General features: G+C 45.1%; 1 protein-coding gene across 1 annotated transcript; it reads right to left on the reverse strand.

Moving 5' to 3' along the window:
- Positions 1 to 303: 303 nt before the first annotated feature.
- On the reverse strand, positions 304 to 4,050 carry LOC133019787 (uncharacterized). The gene is made up of 13 exons (XM_061086347.1): positions 3,951 to 4,050; positions 3,819 to 3,863; positions 2,854 to 3,321; positions 2,719 to 2,751; positions 2,463 to 2,612; positions 2,157 to 2,411; positions 2,022 to 2,054; positions 1,271 to 1,915; positions 1,136 to 1,168; positions 848 to 1,029; positions 631 to 810; positions 474 to 503; positions 304 to 360 (listed from the first exon to the last, which is right to left on the reverse strand). Exons 1-13 carry the CDS (start codon positions 4,048 to 4,050, stop codon positions 304 to 306), a joined length of 2,211 nt encoding a protein of 736 aa, XP_060942330.1.
- Positions 4,051 to 17,765: the final 13,715 nt, after the last annotated feature.

Below are 17,765 nucleotides of genomic sequence, written 5' to 3' on the forward strand. Positions count from 1 at the left end.
AGTCTTTTTTTTTTTCATGTGCACAGATCAAGTACTGTTCGTTCTTTCCAGTATCTCTGACAAGGCTCCATTAATATTTCTACATCAACAAACCACACGTATTAAAGATGGGCAGGTATTAAAAAAAAGTTCAGGATCTAATTAAGATGTTCTTCTGTTTTGTACCTCCAGCGCCGCCTGGTCCAAAGCCACCTGGTCCACCTCCCGTTCCAACACCCGAACCAGGTATCCCACCAGTCCCTAGTCCAGCTCCAGGTCCACCACCAGTTGATACTCCAACACCTCTTCCTGGGACCCCTCCTCCTACTCCGAGCCCAGAACCAGGCCCAACTCCAAGTCCTCCACCACCTCCTGGCAGACCTGTAGCAGTTTATTAGAATCTGTCAATTAATCTGAGAGCTTTTGTTTTTAAATCAAGCACAATTGTTTTTTTCTTGATGACAAACAGATAAATAGGTAAATTAAGTTATTACCATATTTCCGAGCTTTGGCACCAGCATAACCTGCAAAGAAGAGACACATTAAAATCTTTTAAGAATTTACTAACCAGTGGACATATTTGAATTTTTGGCATTTGTCTGCATGTCCTTAACTTTCATCCTAAACTTTCATCCTAAACTTTCATCCTACCTCCAGGTCCATAGCCAGCACCACCAGGTCCATATCCGGTACCTGCTCCGCCAGGTCCATATCCCGTACCTGCACCGCCAGGTCCATAACCAGCGCCAGCACCACCTGGGCTGACTCCAACCCCAGGTCCATAACCAGTACCAGCACCACCAGGTCCAATGCCACCTTGTCCGACTCCACCTGGTCCATAACCGGTACCTGCACCGCCAGGTCCTACTCCACCTGGTCCGTAACCAGTACCAGCACCACCAGGTCCGATTCCACCTTGTCCGACTCCACCTGGTCCATAACCGGTACCTGCACCGCCAGGTCCTACTCCACCTGGTCCGTAACCAGTACCAGCACCACCAGGCCTGACTCCACCAGCTCCTGTTCCTCCCAGTGCTCCACTTAACATTCCTCGAAGGAGAAGAATTGTGGTAATTTATTTATATTCTTTTTTAAATACAGTTTTACAACAACAAAACAGTATGATACAACTTTTTAATTATATAACCGTTCTTACCATATTTACGAGCTTTGGCATCGGCGTCATACCCTGAAATAGAAGTATAGTAACAATATGTTTGCATTTGCTATTATTATACAGTTTCCTCTTGTAATATTGTGCTCAATTCCTGTGATTAGAATCAGCTGTTACCTCCAGGTCCAGGTCCGGTTCCGGCTCCTCCTAATCCAGCTCCAGCACCACCTGGTCCAAACCCAGTTCTACCGGGCCCATAACCAGTTCCTCCAGGGCCAGTACCAGCACCACCTGGTCCGATTCCACCTTGTCCGACTCCACCTGGTCCATAACCGGTACCTGCACCGCCAGGTCCTACTCCACCTGGTCCGTAACCAGTACCTGCACCGCCAGGTCCTACTCCACCTGGTCCGTAACCAGTACCAGCACCACCAGGTCCGATACCACCTTGTCCGACTCCACCTGGTCCATAACCGGTACCTGCACCGCCAGGTCCTACTCCACCTGGTCCGTAACCAGTACCAGCACCACCAGGTCCGATTCCACCTTGTCCGACTCCACCTGGTCCATAACCGGTACCTGCACTGCCAGGTCCTACTCCACCTGGTCCGTAACCAGTACCAGCACCACCAGGTCCGATTCCTCCTTGTCCGACTCCACCTGGTCCATAACCGGTACCTGCACCACCAGGTCCTACTCCACCTGGTCCATAACCGGTACCTGCACCGCCAGGTCCTACTCCACCTGGTCCATAACCAGTACCAGCACCACCAGGCCTGACTCCACCAGCTCCTGTTCCTCCCAGTGCTCCACTTAACATTCCTTCAAGGAGAAGAATTGTGGTAATTTATTTATATTCTTTTTTAAATACAGTTTTACAACAACAAAACAGTATGATACAACTTTTCAATTAAATAATCGTTCTTACCATATTTACGAGCTTTGGCATCGGCGTCATATCCTGAAATAGAAGTATAGTAACAATATGTTTGCATTTGCTATTATTATACAGTTTCCTCTTGTAATATTGTGCTCAATTCCTGTGATTAGAATCAGCTGTTACCTCCAGGTCCGGTTCCAGCTCCTCCTAATCCAGCTCCAGCACCACCTGGTCCAAACCCAGTTCTACCGGGCCCATAACCAGCTCCTCCAGGGCCAGTACCAGCACCACCAGGTCCGATTCCACCTTGTCCGACTCCACCTGGTCCATAACCGGTACCTGCACCGCCAGGTCCTACTCCACCTGGTCCGTAACCAGTACCAGCACCACCAGGTCCGATTCCACCTTGTCCGACTCCTCCTGGTCCATAACCTGTACCTGCACCGCCAGGTCCGACTCCACCTGGTCCGTAACCAGTACCAGCACCACCAGGTCCAATTCCACCTTGTCCGACTCCTCCTGGTCCATAACCGGTACCTGCACCGCCAGGTCCGACTCCACCTGGTCCGTAACCAGTACCAGCACCACCAGGCCTGACTCCACCAGCTCCTGTTCCTCCCAGTGCTCCACTTAACATTCCTTCAAGGAGAAGAATTGTGTTAATTTATTTATATTCTTTTTTAAATACAGCTTTTCAACAACAAAACAGTTTGACACAAATGTTATATTATATAACCGTTCTTACCATATTTACGAGCTTTGGCATCGGCGTCATATCCTGAAATAGAAGTATAGTAACAATAGGTTTGCATTTGCTATTGTTATACAGTTTCCTCTTGTAATATTGTGCTCAATTTCTGTGACTAGAATCAGCTGTTACCTCCAGGTCCAGTTCCGGCTCCTCCTAATCCAGCTCCAGCACCACCTGGTCCAAACCCAGTTCTACCGGGCCCATAACCAGCTCCTCCAGGGCCAGTACCAGCACCACCAGGTCCGATTCCACCTTGTCCACCTCCACCTGGTCCATAACCGGTACCTGCACCGCCAGGTCCTACTCCACCTGGTCCGTAACCAGTACCAGCACCACCAGGTCCGATTCCACCTTGTCCGACTCCACCTGGTCCATAACTGACCCCAGAGCCAGGTCCTGCTCCTGTGCTGGGGCCAACTCCTCCTCCTGGTCCTCTGCCTCCAAGGCCTCCAGCTGCACCAGTGCCTGCGCCGCCAGGACCGAATCCATAGCCCCCACCTGCTCCACCTGTCCCGATGCCTGAGCCAGGTCCCAGTCCTGTGCCGAGGCCAACTGTAACTCCTCCACCTGGTCCTCCTCCTCCAAGGCCAGACTGACCTGGAGAGATTGGGTCATGATTCTCAGCAATACCTCAAAAAGTATATTCATCATGCCATTTTGCTTGTTTGTGCGAGTATGTCTCACCATATTTGCGTGCTTTGGCTGAGCCAGGGCCGTAACCTGTGGCACAAAACAATGCTTTAATATATATCATATATATATAACGTATGTATATTTATTGGGTGCATCAGATTTACCCAAACCAGGTCCGCCTCCTGTTCCACCTCCTGTCCCGACTCCTCCTCCTGATCCAGGTGTGACCCCTGCTCCTCCTCCAGGAAGTCTTCCAGCACCAACCCCTAAAGCGCCTCCTTGACCAAGTGCACCTCCTCCAGCTCCAGCTCCTCCTGGTTCAGAAAATAAACAGGTGAACTAAAGCATTTTCAATAAATTTACAAATTAACACCAATGCATCATGCCGGTTATTTAACACATTAAATGATCACAAGCAGCAGTTGACCTTAAGGGTGACGCCCACACTGATGTGTCTTTACCGTATTTAGCTGCCGCTTTGGCTGGATTCTTTGATTTGCCTGCCCCTGTAGTTGAGAGAAGAAACAATTCAATAGACAATGAGCATATTTGATCCTTTACATTTATCATTGACTTCATGTAACTCTACTGACAGCTGCCAAGGTTACTACACTGCTGGTTCCTGTGTACCTGATTTCGGTGATATGAGAGGGTAACCACGAAAAACCCCTGGCAGTTGTTGTCCCCGACCATCTAAGGTAAGAAACACACAGATACTCATACTGTAAAATAACAAAGTAAAAGCCTTGGATAACATTAATTATTTTCTATTATTTTTAGATTCAAAATCTAAAATCTTAATTAAATATTTGTAAAATAACACAGTTTGTTTAGGGATTTAGAAACTGACTGCCTGCTCCTCCTGGTCCGGCACCACCCTGGCCGAGTACTCCTGCCCCTGCAAGGAATAAAGCAGGGATTCTTATTTTTAGGCCAGTTGCCTCTTCAAGAAGTTCCACTACAAGATTACTGACGTAAAAAAGTATTAACACACCAGTCTGAGGCCCAAGTCCAGATCCTGTGGCCACTCCAGGGAGAACACCACGGCCTCCAAAACCTAGTGATGGGCAATGAAAAGACAGAATTCATCACAATGTGTTATTTATTATTCTATGTTTATGTATTTTTTATGTTTCCTGTGTTACAACATACCTTGGCCTTGAACAAATCCTCCTTGATAGAGCCCAGGCACTCCTATTCCTGTGAGCAAAATTTCGAGTATTGTTCCATAAATCCAGTGTTTTGGTTTGATGATACATTATGAACTGAAGTTAACAGACGAGTGTCGTATTCTGGAATTTACCTGGAACTTGTTTTGATGCTTTACCACCGCTCTTCCCTCCAGGACCTCCCCCAGCGGTACCAGTCTGCGGAAGCAATGGAACTGAAACAGGAATGAAAGAAACAATCACTTTACTAAAGAATGTGATAAATAGTCGAAACAAGTTGTTCTACATAAAAACAACATAGCCTTTTTTTGTATTATAGTATTTGTTTTGATCATAAACAGTAGAATGTAATGTATAATGTCAAAACAAGTTTTATGTGAATAATTTTATCTACCTCCACCTTGCCCAACTCCAGCACCACCAGGCCCATATCCTGCACCCCCAGGCCCAACTCCAGCACCGCCAGGCCCATATCCTGCACCCCCAGGCCCAATTCCAGCACCGCCAGGCCCATATCCTGCACCCCCAGGCCCAACTCCAGCACCGCCAGGCCCATATCCTGCTCCCCCAACTCCAGCACCACCAGGCCCAACTCCAGCACCGCCAGGCCCATATCCCGCACCCCCAGGCCCAACTCCAGCACCGCCAGGCCCATATCCTGCTCCCCCAACTCCAGCATCCCCAGGCCCAATTCCAGCACCGCCAGGCCCATATCCCGCACCCCCAGGCCCAATTCCAGCACCACCAGGCCCATATCCTGCTCCCCCAACTCCAGCACCACCAGGCCCAACTCCAGCACCGCCAGGCCCATATCCCGCACCCCCAGGCCCAACTCCAGCACCGCCAGGTCCATATCCTGCTCCCCCAGGCCCAACTCCAGCACCGCTAGGCCCATATCCTGCTCCCCCAGGCCCAACTCCAGCACCGCCAGGCCCATATCCCGCTCCCCCAAGCCCAACCCCTGCACCTCCAGGCCCATATCCTGCACCCCCAGGCCCAACCCCTGCACCTCCAGGCCCATATCCTGCACCCCCAGGCCCAACCCCTGCACCTCCAGGCCCATATCCTGCTCCCCCAGGCCCAACTCCAGCACCTCCAGGTCCATATCCTGCACCCCCAGGCCCAACTCCAGCACCGCCAGGCCCATATCCTGCTCCCCCAGGCCCAACTCCAGCACCGCCAGGCCCATATCCTGCTCCCCCAGGCCCAGCTCCGGCACCACCAGGGCCATAACCTGTTCCACCGAGAGATGTTCCAGCTCCACCTAATGTCAGCAGATAAAAAATGTCATATTCTCAGCATTGAAATTATGTAATGTAAAAAGATAAACAGAAGATTGTAGTTACTTGTTTTAGGAGGTTTGGGACCAGTTCCACCAGGTCCTGGATATTGACCAACACCTCCTGGTCCATAACCACCTCCATAGCCTCCTACGCCACCTGGGACATGACAGAGCTTTCTTTATTACACATACGATACGTCCTTCGAGGTAAGAACCGATAAGCTCCGATGACGCTGTAATTGGTTCATGTGACAATAAACTTTTTGATTTGATTTGATTTGAACTGTATAAAATATAAGTGAGCTTAAGAAAAAATACTTTGGGGTGAAACGTTGTGATCGACTACTGACACTGACACTTGGTGTCTTGGTTGAGCATGTTTAATAGTGGTTACCCTGTCACTAGGATATTTTGGCTTCATTTATGTACAACGTGAGTGGAGCAAAGTGCTCTGACTAAACTGATGAATACATTGAATATACAATTTTTCTTAATTATAACATAAAACACATGGACTTGAACTGCTATTATTAATGCATTAATTGTTCATGCACTTTTTGCATGTAAGAAGATAAACCTATCTTATATAGTGATATAATATATAGTAATTGTTGATTTTCAATCATGAATGCTGACGTCTGTAAATACACACTTAAATATATTTCCCATATTATAAAACTCATTCTTGCCAGAAGTGCCTTTTGAGTACTTAATGCTTTATGTACTAATTTCTAGATTTGAGACAAGGGTCTCATGTTAGGACGAAGAAGTTGTAATCAAATGAAAACCACTGACCTCCAGGTCCGTAGCCTGTTCCAGCCCCGAGGCTTCCTGCTCCTAATGAGCAGATAAAAGAGAAACAACACTTAGTGCTTGCTATACTTTCTTTAGTTAGGTTACAATACACTACATCATGCATTAATGAATTCAGCGTGTCTTTGTGCGACTCCACCCTTTTGTTATGTGATACATGCATGAAACCTCACAAGGATTTACTTTGAAAAGGTTTGAAATACGGTTTGAAGTGTTCACGTTTGACTTTAAAACTTAACAATACACCAACTTAGTTTCTCTTTTCTCCAGGTCCCTGCGTTCATGGAATAGTTAATGCACACGTTGTCTTGAATTTGTGTGTTTGAACAGCAGTTTATAATTGCATGTCTCACATTGCTTGTTCAGGTGAACCAGGATGTTTGTGTGTTATTCTTCACGGGTGGAGCACGACAACACAAACACACTTGCATGCACTTGTGGGCATCATTGTGTAGCGTAGATGTGTGTGCTGAGTCGGCCAGACGTTTGGTAAACTGGAAAGTGTGACATATAGTACGAGTCTTGTTTTCTGTGCTGACCTTGACCCCTTTCATACAGCGACATAATAGGAGGAATTCAAAAGGTTCCACAAAGCCGAACGTTAACCTCTTAATAATCGTTTGGATATTATCACCAACATTCCTCATCCTGCGTATGCAACTCACATGTTTGGGGGGGGAATGAAAAACATAGAGGCCTGAAATTCCAAAGCAAATCAGTCTTTCTGACTGACGTGATGACTTCCGTCCTTTATCTGGGACCTGCCATGCCTGAGACATGAGTCGTTATCACTTCATGTGAGAGTGTGTGTGCATGAGGGTGGGTGGCTCCGGGGCGATGAGGAAAGGAAATAGCGGTGCATGTATGCAATCCTTATCCTGCTGCACTGAATTTACCAAAGGAAAAATATTTACAGTACAGGGGCTGATGACCACTGATCCATGTGTGCATGAAGTAGTTTATGAGCGGATTCAGCTTAAATATGAATAATTCATGTCCAAACAAAGTTCTGGCAGAACTTAAACAATCTGTTCTTCTCAATGACACTGATACGATTATTATTGCAGATGATAAAGTTGTATAAGACACATACTTTAATCAAATATTTGAAGAATTAATCATCCAAAAAACATTTTAAATTATTTCACGCTATGCCTTTTTAAGCAACGTGCTTTCAGTCAACTCAGTTTAATGACTTAATTATTGTTCCTCCTCTCAGCTCGGTAATGGGACATTTTATCGTCTACATACCTGTACCAGTGCGGCCTGGTTGGAATCCACCTGCACCAACTCCTCCAGCTCCAGGTCCGTAGCCCCCAGCGCCCTGTCCTGCTCCAAGCCCTCCGGTTGTTCCTCCACGACCACCGTAGCCACCTTCGACACACAGGTATGATTCCAAAATAAGTAAATCTGATATACATTAGCAGTGTTTTAAGAGTTTATAACCGTCTTGATGAATCTCTTCTGTACTTCATCGAAACAGCAGAACATTTTCCATGTTCAAGTTCAATATATTTGAACTTTCTGGCTGTGAAGCCTTTTTGTCCTAATTAAAGACTCCACTCTAATTAAAATAGTTTTTCTTTGATGGTTCTACGAAACAAAATCTCAAATCAGTGCGCCAATAACACTGTCTTACCTGTTTTTGGAGGCTTTCCACCTGTAAGAAGAAAGTAATCATGACATTTTTACTTGGAGAGAATAAGGGAAAATGTTGCTCTACAAGAGCTGGAATTAACAATCAATACGTTAACCAGCCGTATTTTTCTTACCGGCACCAACACCTCCAAGGCCGACTCCTACACCACCATTGCCTGGACCAAAGGAGCCGGGTCTGAAACCTCCTTGTCCGACTCCCCCAGGTCCAACTCCACCAGGTCCAACTCCACCAGGTCCAACTCCTCCAGGTCTGAATCCACCGGGTCCTTGACCACCATAGCCCCCTAAAGAATATGCACAGTACACCTTTGTACAGAAAGTATAAGCAGCAGCACAACATACACACACTTTTAGTCAGGTTTGTTTCCTTTTGATTGCAATTTGTATGATTAATATACAATTCATTAATCACTAGCAATTGCACCAGCAACTGATTTCATTAATGCAAAACTTCTTAATAATCTTAAATGTTTTTAAAGTATTCATTTGATCACCACAATGCATCTGAAAGCTGATTCCTGTGTGTTACTTCTAGCAAACAGTTGAACATGTTACTCCTTCTCGCATCCACCTCCACCAACCCCTGATACCTGCACCAGCTCCTCCGGGTCCGGCTCCTCCACCAGGCTGAAATCCAGTCCCAGCTCCTCCACCAGGCTGAAATCCAGTCCCGGCTCCTCCACCAGGCTGAAATCCAGTCCCGGCTCCTCCACCAGGCTGAAATCCAGTCCCGGCTCCTCCACCAGGCTGATATCCAGTCCCGGCTCCTCCACCAGGCTGAAATCCAGTCCCGGCTCCTCCGTATCCTGTTCCAGTTCCACCTGGTCCAAATCCAGCTCCAGGTCCTGCACCGGCTCCTACAGCAGCTCCAGCTCCTCCACCAGCACCAGCAGGTATGTATACACCTGATGCACAAGATGTTGAAAACCAAATGATGTATTAATTGCTTCAACTTATAATTGTTTGTTTTAACTGCAGCGCTCCTCTAGTAAATTGTTATTTTTATTATTGCACTGTTCACTTGAAAAGAGCAGAAAAAGAGCTTGCAGCCAGCTGTTAACACATGAACTGTGTTTTCATTGCTGGGACGTCTAACACATGACAGGAATTTATGAGTCATCAGTAAAGACTAATGAGGCATCATTTTCTCCTCATTGCCAGCACTTATAAAACCGCATTTAATTAGTTCAAATAAACAAGGATTACATTTAACAAGTGGGATCAGCTGCCACACAAGCTGAGTCAAGAAGTGTGTGTGTAGGGATTGTCAGTCCCTGTGCTTTCTGAGTTTCTCTGCTGATGATAGCAAACAGCGCCTCATCCAAAAGGCATTCTTCTTTGGTCATGATTCTCACACTTTTCTGCACCTATATTGTGTTTCACAAATCACAATCGCCAAGAATAGAAACAGAGCGAGCAAATAGCTATAAAAGGAAAGGTTCTTTAAGATCCCAAAGTCCAGATGTGAGAAGAAGAGGTCTGTAGGGATTCCTGAAGAATGTGAGTTACTGATCTCACAGTAATGCCATGTACAGCACATTAACAGCGCACAGTAAATAACTGAACTGCTCAGTCATTCCACTGTTCCCGCTGCATTCTGCAGGAGAGGACGACCTCCTCCTCCCTGAAGCTTTAGTTTTTTTGGGATCTTTATTGAAATTAAGCGTTGCACAGGTAAAAGAGCAGTCTTTCAGACTGAATAAGTAATAATAAACTCATTTCATTACTCTTTTTTCTTTTTAGCCACTTGGCAGTTTATCTATGAAGGGATGGCAATGTCTAGTTGGAGCCAATCCCAGCTGACTGTAGGCGGGGTTCCACCTGGAGGCATCATCACTGTATCGCAGGGATGAACACAGATAATCAGGGTTGTCTTAATTCTCTAAAGAACAGTGACCGGGGTAATTTGGTGCTGAAATTCATGGTTTTGGAGAATTTTTTGTAGAACCCCAGATCTTCATCTAAATATATATATATATATATTACAATGAATAATCCGGCTACTATCCTGGCTGGGGACTCTGATACAATCACTTAAGCTGCAGAGCCAAGAACAAACTTTTGTCAGTGGCAAACAAAATAGTAAGCAAACCCCAAAAGCCCTCGACCAAACTCTGTACTTAGAGGAGATAGCTCTCTCTCATCCTCCTTTCAGCCAGTTTGAGACTTTGAGCTCTGGGGGGCACTATAGAGCCCCTCAAAGTGACAGCCAATCCTCCGATGACAGGAACTATAACCTTCAACCACTTAGGACAATATTGAACTTAGGTGGTCAATAAGTTCTATTGAATTCTACTTTTAATCTGGTTCAAGGTTCCCTGGTGCAGTCTTTAGTTGATTTCAAAATGGATTTTAAATGATGATGTGCATATGTTGTGGAGATTAGAAAGACAGTATACATCCTTGTGGCCAACTTTGTAATCACATCATACTTTGTTTTAAATTACGAGACCTTCGCTCATATCATCCGCTCTCTCCCCTCTTCTCCTCTACTGTCAGCTCCACTGTCTCCTCCCTAGCTCTGTCCCTGTCTTCATCTTCATCCAACATCTGCCCATTGCTGTTATCACAACTATTCTTTCCGGGTAACTTCTCAGTTTACTTATGACAGTTAAAAAATACAGGAACCTGAGCACCAATACTGACTTTGTCCGTTTCAGTAAAACCAAATCTCATAAACGTAACAACCAATGACAAGTCTCCTCACTCTGCACTGAGACAATCAGCCTGAAACACCCCTTAAAACGAGGAGTAGACTGAGGGCGTTCTCCTCACATCAACCAAATATCAACTTAAATAGAAGAGACAACGAGACAGTATGAGGGTGGAGGAGGTCTGGAGAACATGGCCATATGTAAAGCTTTTTAAAAAGTGCAGATTTTATCATATTTCTGTTGTACAGACCTAGAGGTCATTAAAAACATCCCTGTGCTTTGTGAAGACACAGAGAACTTTGCACTGTGACACTTCATTCAAGCAAAGCTCCAGAAACTGATTGCTGAGTAGCTCTGTGTAAAATCACATGTTAAAGTTACAACACCAACAAACTAGAAATCATTCAACAGAAATGTCAACAGAGACATGTTCTGTTTATTACAGAGAGAAGAAATCTGAGTGGAGTTGGCAGAGTTCCTGAGGAGTTAAAGCCCATCCAGCACGAGCTGTGTTTGTTTTGCTCCACAGTTACATTATTAATGTAAAAAGGAGAGAGACTGGAAATGAGTTTGACCTTTGATTCACAGTTAATAAATCCATGCATTCATTCATAACATCTTCACAGACCTGAAGACAAACCTGCAGAAATTGGAAAGATGATAACTAATAATATTGATTAATATGCTGTCAAATATCATTGCAAATACTTCTTGCAGTTTGCATTTTAGGAAAAATCTGCAGTTGGATTTTCTTTTCATCATCATCATCATCATCATCATCATCAATAATATGCAGCAGCAGTTAGACAAACCTCATCATCATGATCACTATCATCACTTTCACATTTCAGGCAGCTCCCAAAATCACACATTCATATAAAAAGCACTACTAGTAAAGAAAATAGGATCTGTGTCCATGCATCCCTCTTCTAATAAAACTGCTGCATAAGTTCGATGTGACACCTGATGCACAGGTGCTGCTGCACACAGGCAGTGAAGAGGACCCACCTCCTTGCAGTGAGGGTTTCCACAGAGCCAGGAGAAGGACTCCTTGAAGGTACGTGGCCACCGTCCCTCTCGCCATCTTGCTCCCAAATGTCCCTCTCTGCTCCAAAGCTCCAGGTTTTATCCCCAGCAAGCCTATCAGGGCTCAACGAGGCCTTCAGAAAGAAGGAGGGAAAATGAGTGAGGGCAGAAAAAAAAGGAGCAGGGGGGGGGGGACAGGATGCAAGACAGGACACTGCGTAATTGGCTAAGAGACACGCAGTAGAAAGATAGACACGGTAAGAGGCAGAGAAAGCACAATGGATCACCTCATTATACCAAATAGGTTGTTCCAACCCCCCCAGTGACTCTTGCATTTATTTGGTTCTCCACTGCCAAAAGGAGGGAGTAGGCAGGGTGGGCAAAGAGCGAGAGACAGGGGGAGACAGGGGGGAGTGGGGCATGTATGAGATACAGGGGAGTCTGTGAATTGTAAAAACTGGGGTTCCCTCCCTTTCTGTTTCTCCAGACACCTCAGAAAGAAAAAGGGAACGGTGCCAGAAGTTCCTGGTGGATTTCCAAACGCCGTCATGTTTGAGTTGAAGGAAAACACAAGGGTGACTCAAGAGCTACTTCATGAATCCATGGTATGTATTTATGAAATGCAGCTTTAAAATATGAATATATGACTAAAAATGAAATCATAACATAAATATTGTGAGGCTCACGTGTAACCCATAGAAACAGATGATGGATGGAGACATAAACAGTACTTGTAGAGGTAGTGTAGCACAAGAGAGATTGTGTCTAAGACTAAATTAAGTCATGTCAAAAGCCTGAGTCTGGTCAAATAAAAGAAAACCTCAATCAGGCGAATTCATGTTCAGATCATAGCATCTTCTGCAGAAGAGAGAAAAGAACAGAAACCCGAAAAAGGGAAAGCAAAGATGGAAAAGGGTTTTCTCCTAATAAGATTAAGTCGCATCATGATCCGAGAGGTCATTTTACAGTGAGTCACCTCTGGGTGAGTCCAGTCGGTTGTGGGGACACACACCGGTCAGCATACCTGGAAACAATCACTGTTTCTTTTGTTGTTGTTTGGACCAGTGGTATCGCTGGGATTTTCTCTCCATGTTTGGGCTGGCTGGTCCTGTCCCAGCTCCTGAGGGCTGAGGTCGGAGTCTGGCACGTTCTGAAGCATTTTCTTTGTTTTGTGGAAATGAGCCTGGAAACAGATGAAGTAAACGAGCTAATGGCACCAAAACACAGAGTTGGTGAGGATGGGAGAGTTAAAGCAGGAGAAACCATGTTATAGAGAGAGCAGGACCCAAAGCTTCATGGCTGATGAGAGGACATTCAGGAGGACAAACGTATCCATCCATACTACACAGTGTATACTTGGAGGATGGCAGGAACCGGTCTCAGCTAGGATGAGAGGAAAGGTTCACTCTGCACAGGTCATGAGTCTATCACAGGGTCGAACTAGGCCTCGTTCAGACCAGTTATTACCAACTGTCCTGAGAGTGTGATTGGATCGTACTTCCCAGCTCTATATACAAATAAACACGTACGTCATTTGTGTCCACGAAGACCCAGTCTGAGTTTACAGATGTGTCCGACAATGACAATGTTTTGTGTGTGTCTTTGTGTGAGCGAGAGAAAGAGGAGTCATGAGGCACTGAATGAAATAATACGTACAGCGATAAAGTCATTAAATCATTAAGTGGTGGTCAGTGTTGATATTGTGGCTACAAACAGATCAATGAATGAACACTGACAAGTATAAAACTATATTTGAATGGGTTTGAGCGATCGGATCAGTCAGGATCTTAGCTCTCATCATTCAAACTCACACCTTTGGACGATCTTAGAGTTAATTTATCTTAAGCATGTCTTTGTACTGTCGGAAGTAAAACAGCAAGAACATTCAAACTCCACACGGAAAGACCCCGGACCATCATCAGGTTAGAACCCAGTACCGTCCCACTTTGAAGAACAAGGTCTCTTTATATAAAATCTTGTCCCCTGTAGTCCCAAAGCTCGATGCCCCTTTACCAAACCAGGCAGAAGTTTTCAGTCCCGTACGAGGACTCCTACCTCAGCCGCGAGATGTTAGCAGGAAACAAAAGAAGCAGCAGCAGAAGCCAGTGAGAGTTACACGAGAGTCTGAATTGTGGCAGATGTTTCTGAGATGTGATCATGTAGACAACTCTTGAGTTCTTGTCAGAAACGGCTCGACCAGTAAACAAGTGCATCATCCGTATATTTGTGTTTCTGCCGGAGTGTTTGCTTTGCACTGCCGAGTTGTATATTTACATTTGTATGTTGGAGCGATGAAGGAGAGAGGCAGTGCTACCTGAAAACCCATAATTGGTCCTAAAGTGTAGTTTTATTGCTGTGTTTTCAGATTTGGTCTTTGTGCTCACGTTTGATGCAGCTACATAGTTATGCAGTGAAATAATACAGAGGAAAATGAAGGGTAATGAAATACATGTACCTTATAAGAGACTTTCAAGCTTGTGGTCATTAGTGCTTGAAAGACCAGACTTAGAATAAACAAGACAAAAGAGTAATTTGTCAAATACTCAAGAGACATAATTGCCAATTATTTAAAATTTGGAATGACCCCAGTTTAGAGCTAGAAGGTTTTAATTGGCCATAATCACTGAATTTGAGTGTGGTTGTTTTTTTCTATGTATCAGTCTGGTGTTAAACTTTTCAAACATTTCAAACAAGACACTTTTGAGACCTGTTTATTCATTCTGAGCATAAGTTTCCACCTCATGGTGACACAAGTACACTGACGCCTGCACATGCAAACACAAAATCAAGCATTAACTCAGCTTAGTCAATAAGAGCAGGTTTTTTTGTTTTTTCCTGTTTGGCGTTTTCATGCTGATCTAATGTTTATGTGGCTTCCTGCTCAAAATCTAACACCACGCAGGTCTAGAGAGATGGAGACTGTAAGACTCTAAGATGTGATGGACAGGACCTCATCTGCATCATGTGTACGTCTGACGGAGGAGAATGAGAGAGAGTTTGAAAACAGACACTTGTTCATTTCCTCGAAGTCAAACATGTCGCAAAAAACAGATTAATGACTAATAACAGTTTTTAATCAACAGTAAAATGTTGGAAACTGTGACGAAGCAAAACATATTTCTGCTTTCAATTGTTTTGACAAAACACTGATGACACAGCAAGAAGGTTTTCAGTTAAGACAAGTGAGAAAATGCACAAACACGTAAAATAAAAGTATCGATCTGTGGTTCTTCCTTCGAAGATTTCTATTTCCTCTGGTTTGACTTAAAATTATTATCATGGATTCTTATATTTGCGATCCAATAACATTGTACTGTTACTGTACTGTAACTGTTATCATGGAAACATGCAGGCATGACATCATGTTGTCTGCATTTGGCCGGCGTTCGGCAAAAAAAAAAAAAAACAACACTCAGAAATGGGCAGAGAGACGCAGGATCTGCTGCCAACATTTTTTATGCAAAGTTGAGGTGTTATTCTTAAAATGACTGCAGCCGTCCGTGTGGTAATGGGTGTAAATGTTGTGATTAATATTCGCTTTGACAGTCACTACTACACACACACACACACACACACACACACACACACACACACACACACACACACACACACACACACAGAGCCGCTCTCTCATCCACCTGCCGTCCACTTCCCACATCCATCCACACAACCTGCGGAGCCGTGTGCCAGCGCAGAGAAGCGTATCAGTGTTACACACGAAGAAGCCAAGTGAGTAGTGCCTGCTTGGGCGTTTACCTAACGTCTACCTAGCGTTTACCTAACGTCTGCTGCCTATATATGGGCGTGTGTGAGCTGGAAGACTGCTCGCCCCCTCCAGACTGGTAATTTACCCCTCTGGGTGATGGAGAGAGGGGAAAGCGAGCGATAGAGAGGAAAAAAGCAAGAGAAGGAGAAAGGGAGTGAGACAGACAGAAAAACAGACAGACAGACTCAGACGGGCACTGGTTTGACTTGATAAATGAACTGGACTGCTGGTAAATGTCAGGCTTGAGGTCTGGGTAGGATCGACTTTCACTGCTAACCCGTGCCATAGATTTACATCTCTGATGGCAGCCCACAGGCCTCAAGCCCACCCACACTGACACACCCTTTAAAAAGCTGGTACCATGGAAATAAATCATCTTTCACTGCATGGTGGGATCTATTCAGAAATGTGATGGATGAAGTGAGGCTGACAGGTCATAGGTACTAAGATTGTTGAATATGAATAAGAGTCAGAGCCTTTACATGATGTGTGATGGATATATCAGCGTCATTGTTTATGGGTTAACTTTTCATCGTTGGTAATGAATGTAAGGAACTGATTTTGAACAGAGAACTGACCCTGGATCTGCTGTACGTGATCCAGTCCCTGCTCTGCTTAAGATGCTGATATTTGACCCATTCTGAACTCAAAACTCTTTCTAATTACAAACATGGTAGGTTTATGGTACAAAACTTGTGAGTCTGTTGTCTCATGCTACGTGACCATGTATCCTGAAGCATGTATAATGAATGCAGGCCTGCAGTTGAAGTCAACTTGGGGAATCAATGGATGCAACAGTCTGGATTTGAATGTTGCCCTGAAAAAAAAGGATAATTCGAACCAGAACCCATTGGGTCAGATTTTGATAAAAACATGGCAACATGTTGAGGTTGGGTTCGATCCCATTGGCTTAACTGGTACAATTTGCAGTATGAGTGACGCTGGACCTTGTAAAGCAGGAGAGCACGAAGCGGCTGATGTGTGTAAAGATGTCCGACTGACAGCAGCAGTGTCCCACCCTCCAGTGTTGTTGTGTATCTCATCGCACTCTGTTTGTTTGTCTGTTTGCAGGAAATCCCTGCGAAGGAAAGTATTCGCCTCAGGAACAACGCAAAATGATTTTTAGACTTTCAACTGACATGATGAAGTGACTTCAGACGCATGGCATGTAACCTCCTCGGTGGATCCATGCACTGTGATGACAAAGCTGTGTTGACTGGTTCAGTTTGTAGCAGGAGAGAGGAGCTCGTCATCTGAATAACTTTCAGGACGCTCATCCAGCGCTGCAGGGCGTCTCGTTCTCTTTGCAGTAACCTCATGCACACATCGAGCTCCCCTGGTGAAAGTCCTCTGTGGTCCATTAAAACAAACAGAGCAGCTTTCAGTTGTGGCGCTCGCGGCTGAGGACTCCTAACCATGTGCAGCAGGAGAAGCAAACTGGCTTCTACACTGAAGCACTGACAGGGACTGACAATTACCTAATAGAAAGTTGAGGTATGATCCAGTTATTACTGATCCCACTTGGGGGTCATTTAAACTGTAGATAGTTTACCTAAGTGGCCTGATTAGTTAAATCAGGAGTAAATGGAGACGCTTCGTCCTTAAAAGTGTTCTCTCCTCTTGCATGTAACGTATCCAAAGACGAACATTTAATATCTCAAAATGCAGCGAAGCAGTGTGACGTCAGATGAATTATGCGCTTGGTTGTCGCCTGTTGTAAGCAGGCCCCTTCCCATGACTCATAACGACCCTCGGCATGGAGGGGAGAGGCTTCTCCTCCCACGAGGGTTGAAACAACACACAATCAAGAGCAGCGCCTTACACAAACACTGCAGTACTGTAACATGCGGAGGGGCCATCCATCAGAACGCAGAGAGGAGAAAAAAGAAAGGACTCAGAGATGAGGGACACGAGAAACAGCTGGAGGTCACGCAGAGAGGGATGAGGGGTCGGAGCACGGTGTGTGTGTGTGTGTGTGTGTGTTTGTGTGTAAGGGATCAGCAGCAGTGTCTTGTGTCAACTGTGAACACTGAAGATCA

The sequence above is a fragment of the Limanda limanda genome, chromosome 14 (genome assembly GCF_963576545.1).
Source record: "Limanda limanda chromosome 14, fLimLim1.1, whole genome shotgun sequence".
Taxonomy (NCBI): domain Eukaryota; kingdom Metazoa; phylum Chordata; class Actinopteri; order Pleuronectiformes; family Pleuronectidae; genus Limanda; species Limanda limanda.

Coding starts and splice junctions, on each gene's coding strand:
- LOC133019787 (XM_061086347.1), bottom strand. CDS start 4,050: ATGGTCGGGGACAACAACTGCCAGGGGTTTTTCGTGGTTACCCTCTCA. Junction 3,864..3,950: donor GTGTAGTAACCTTGGCAGCT/GTCAGTAGAGTT, acceptor TCTCAACTACAG/GGGCAGGCAAATCAAAGAAT. Junction 1,030..1,135: donor TGCCAAAGCTCGTAAATATG/GTAAGAACGGTT, acceptor TTCTCCTTCGAG/GAATGTTAAGTGGAGCACTG.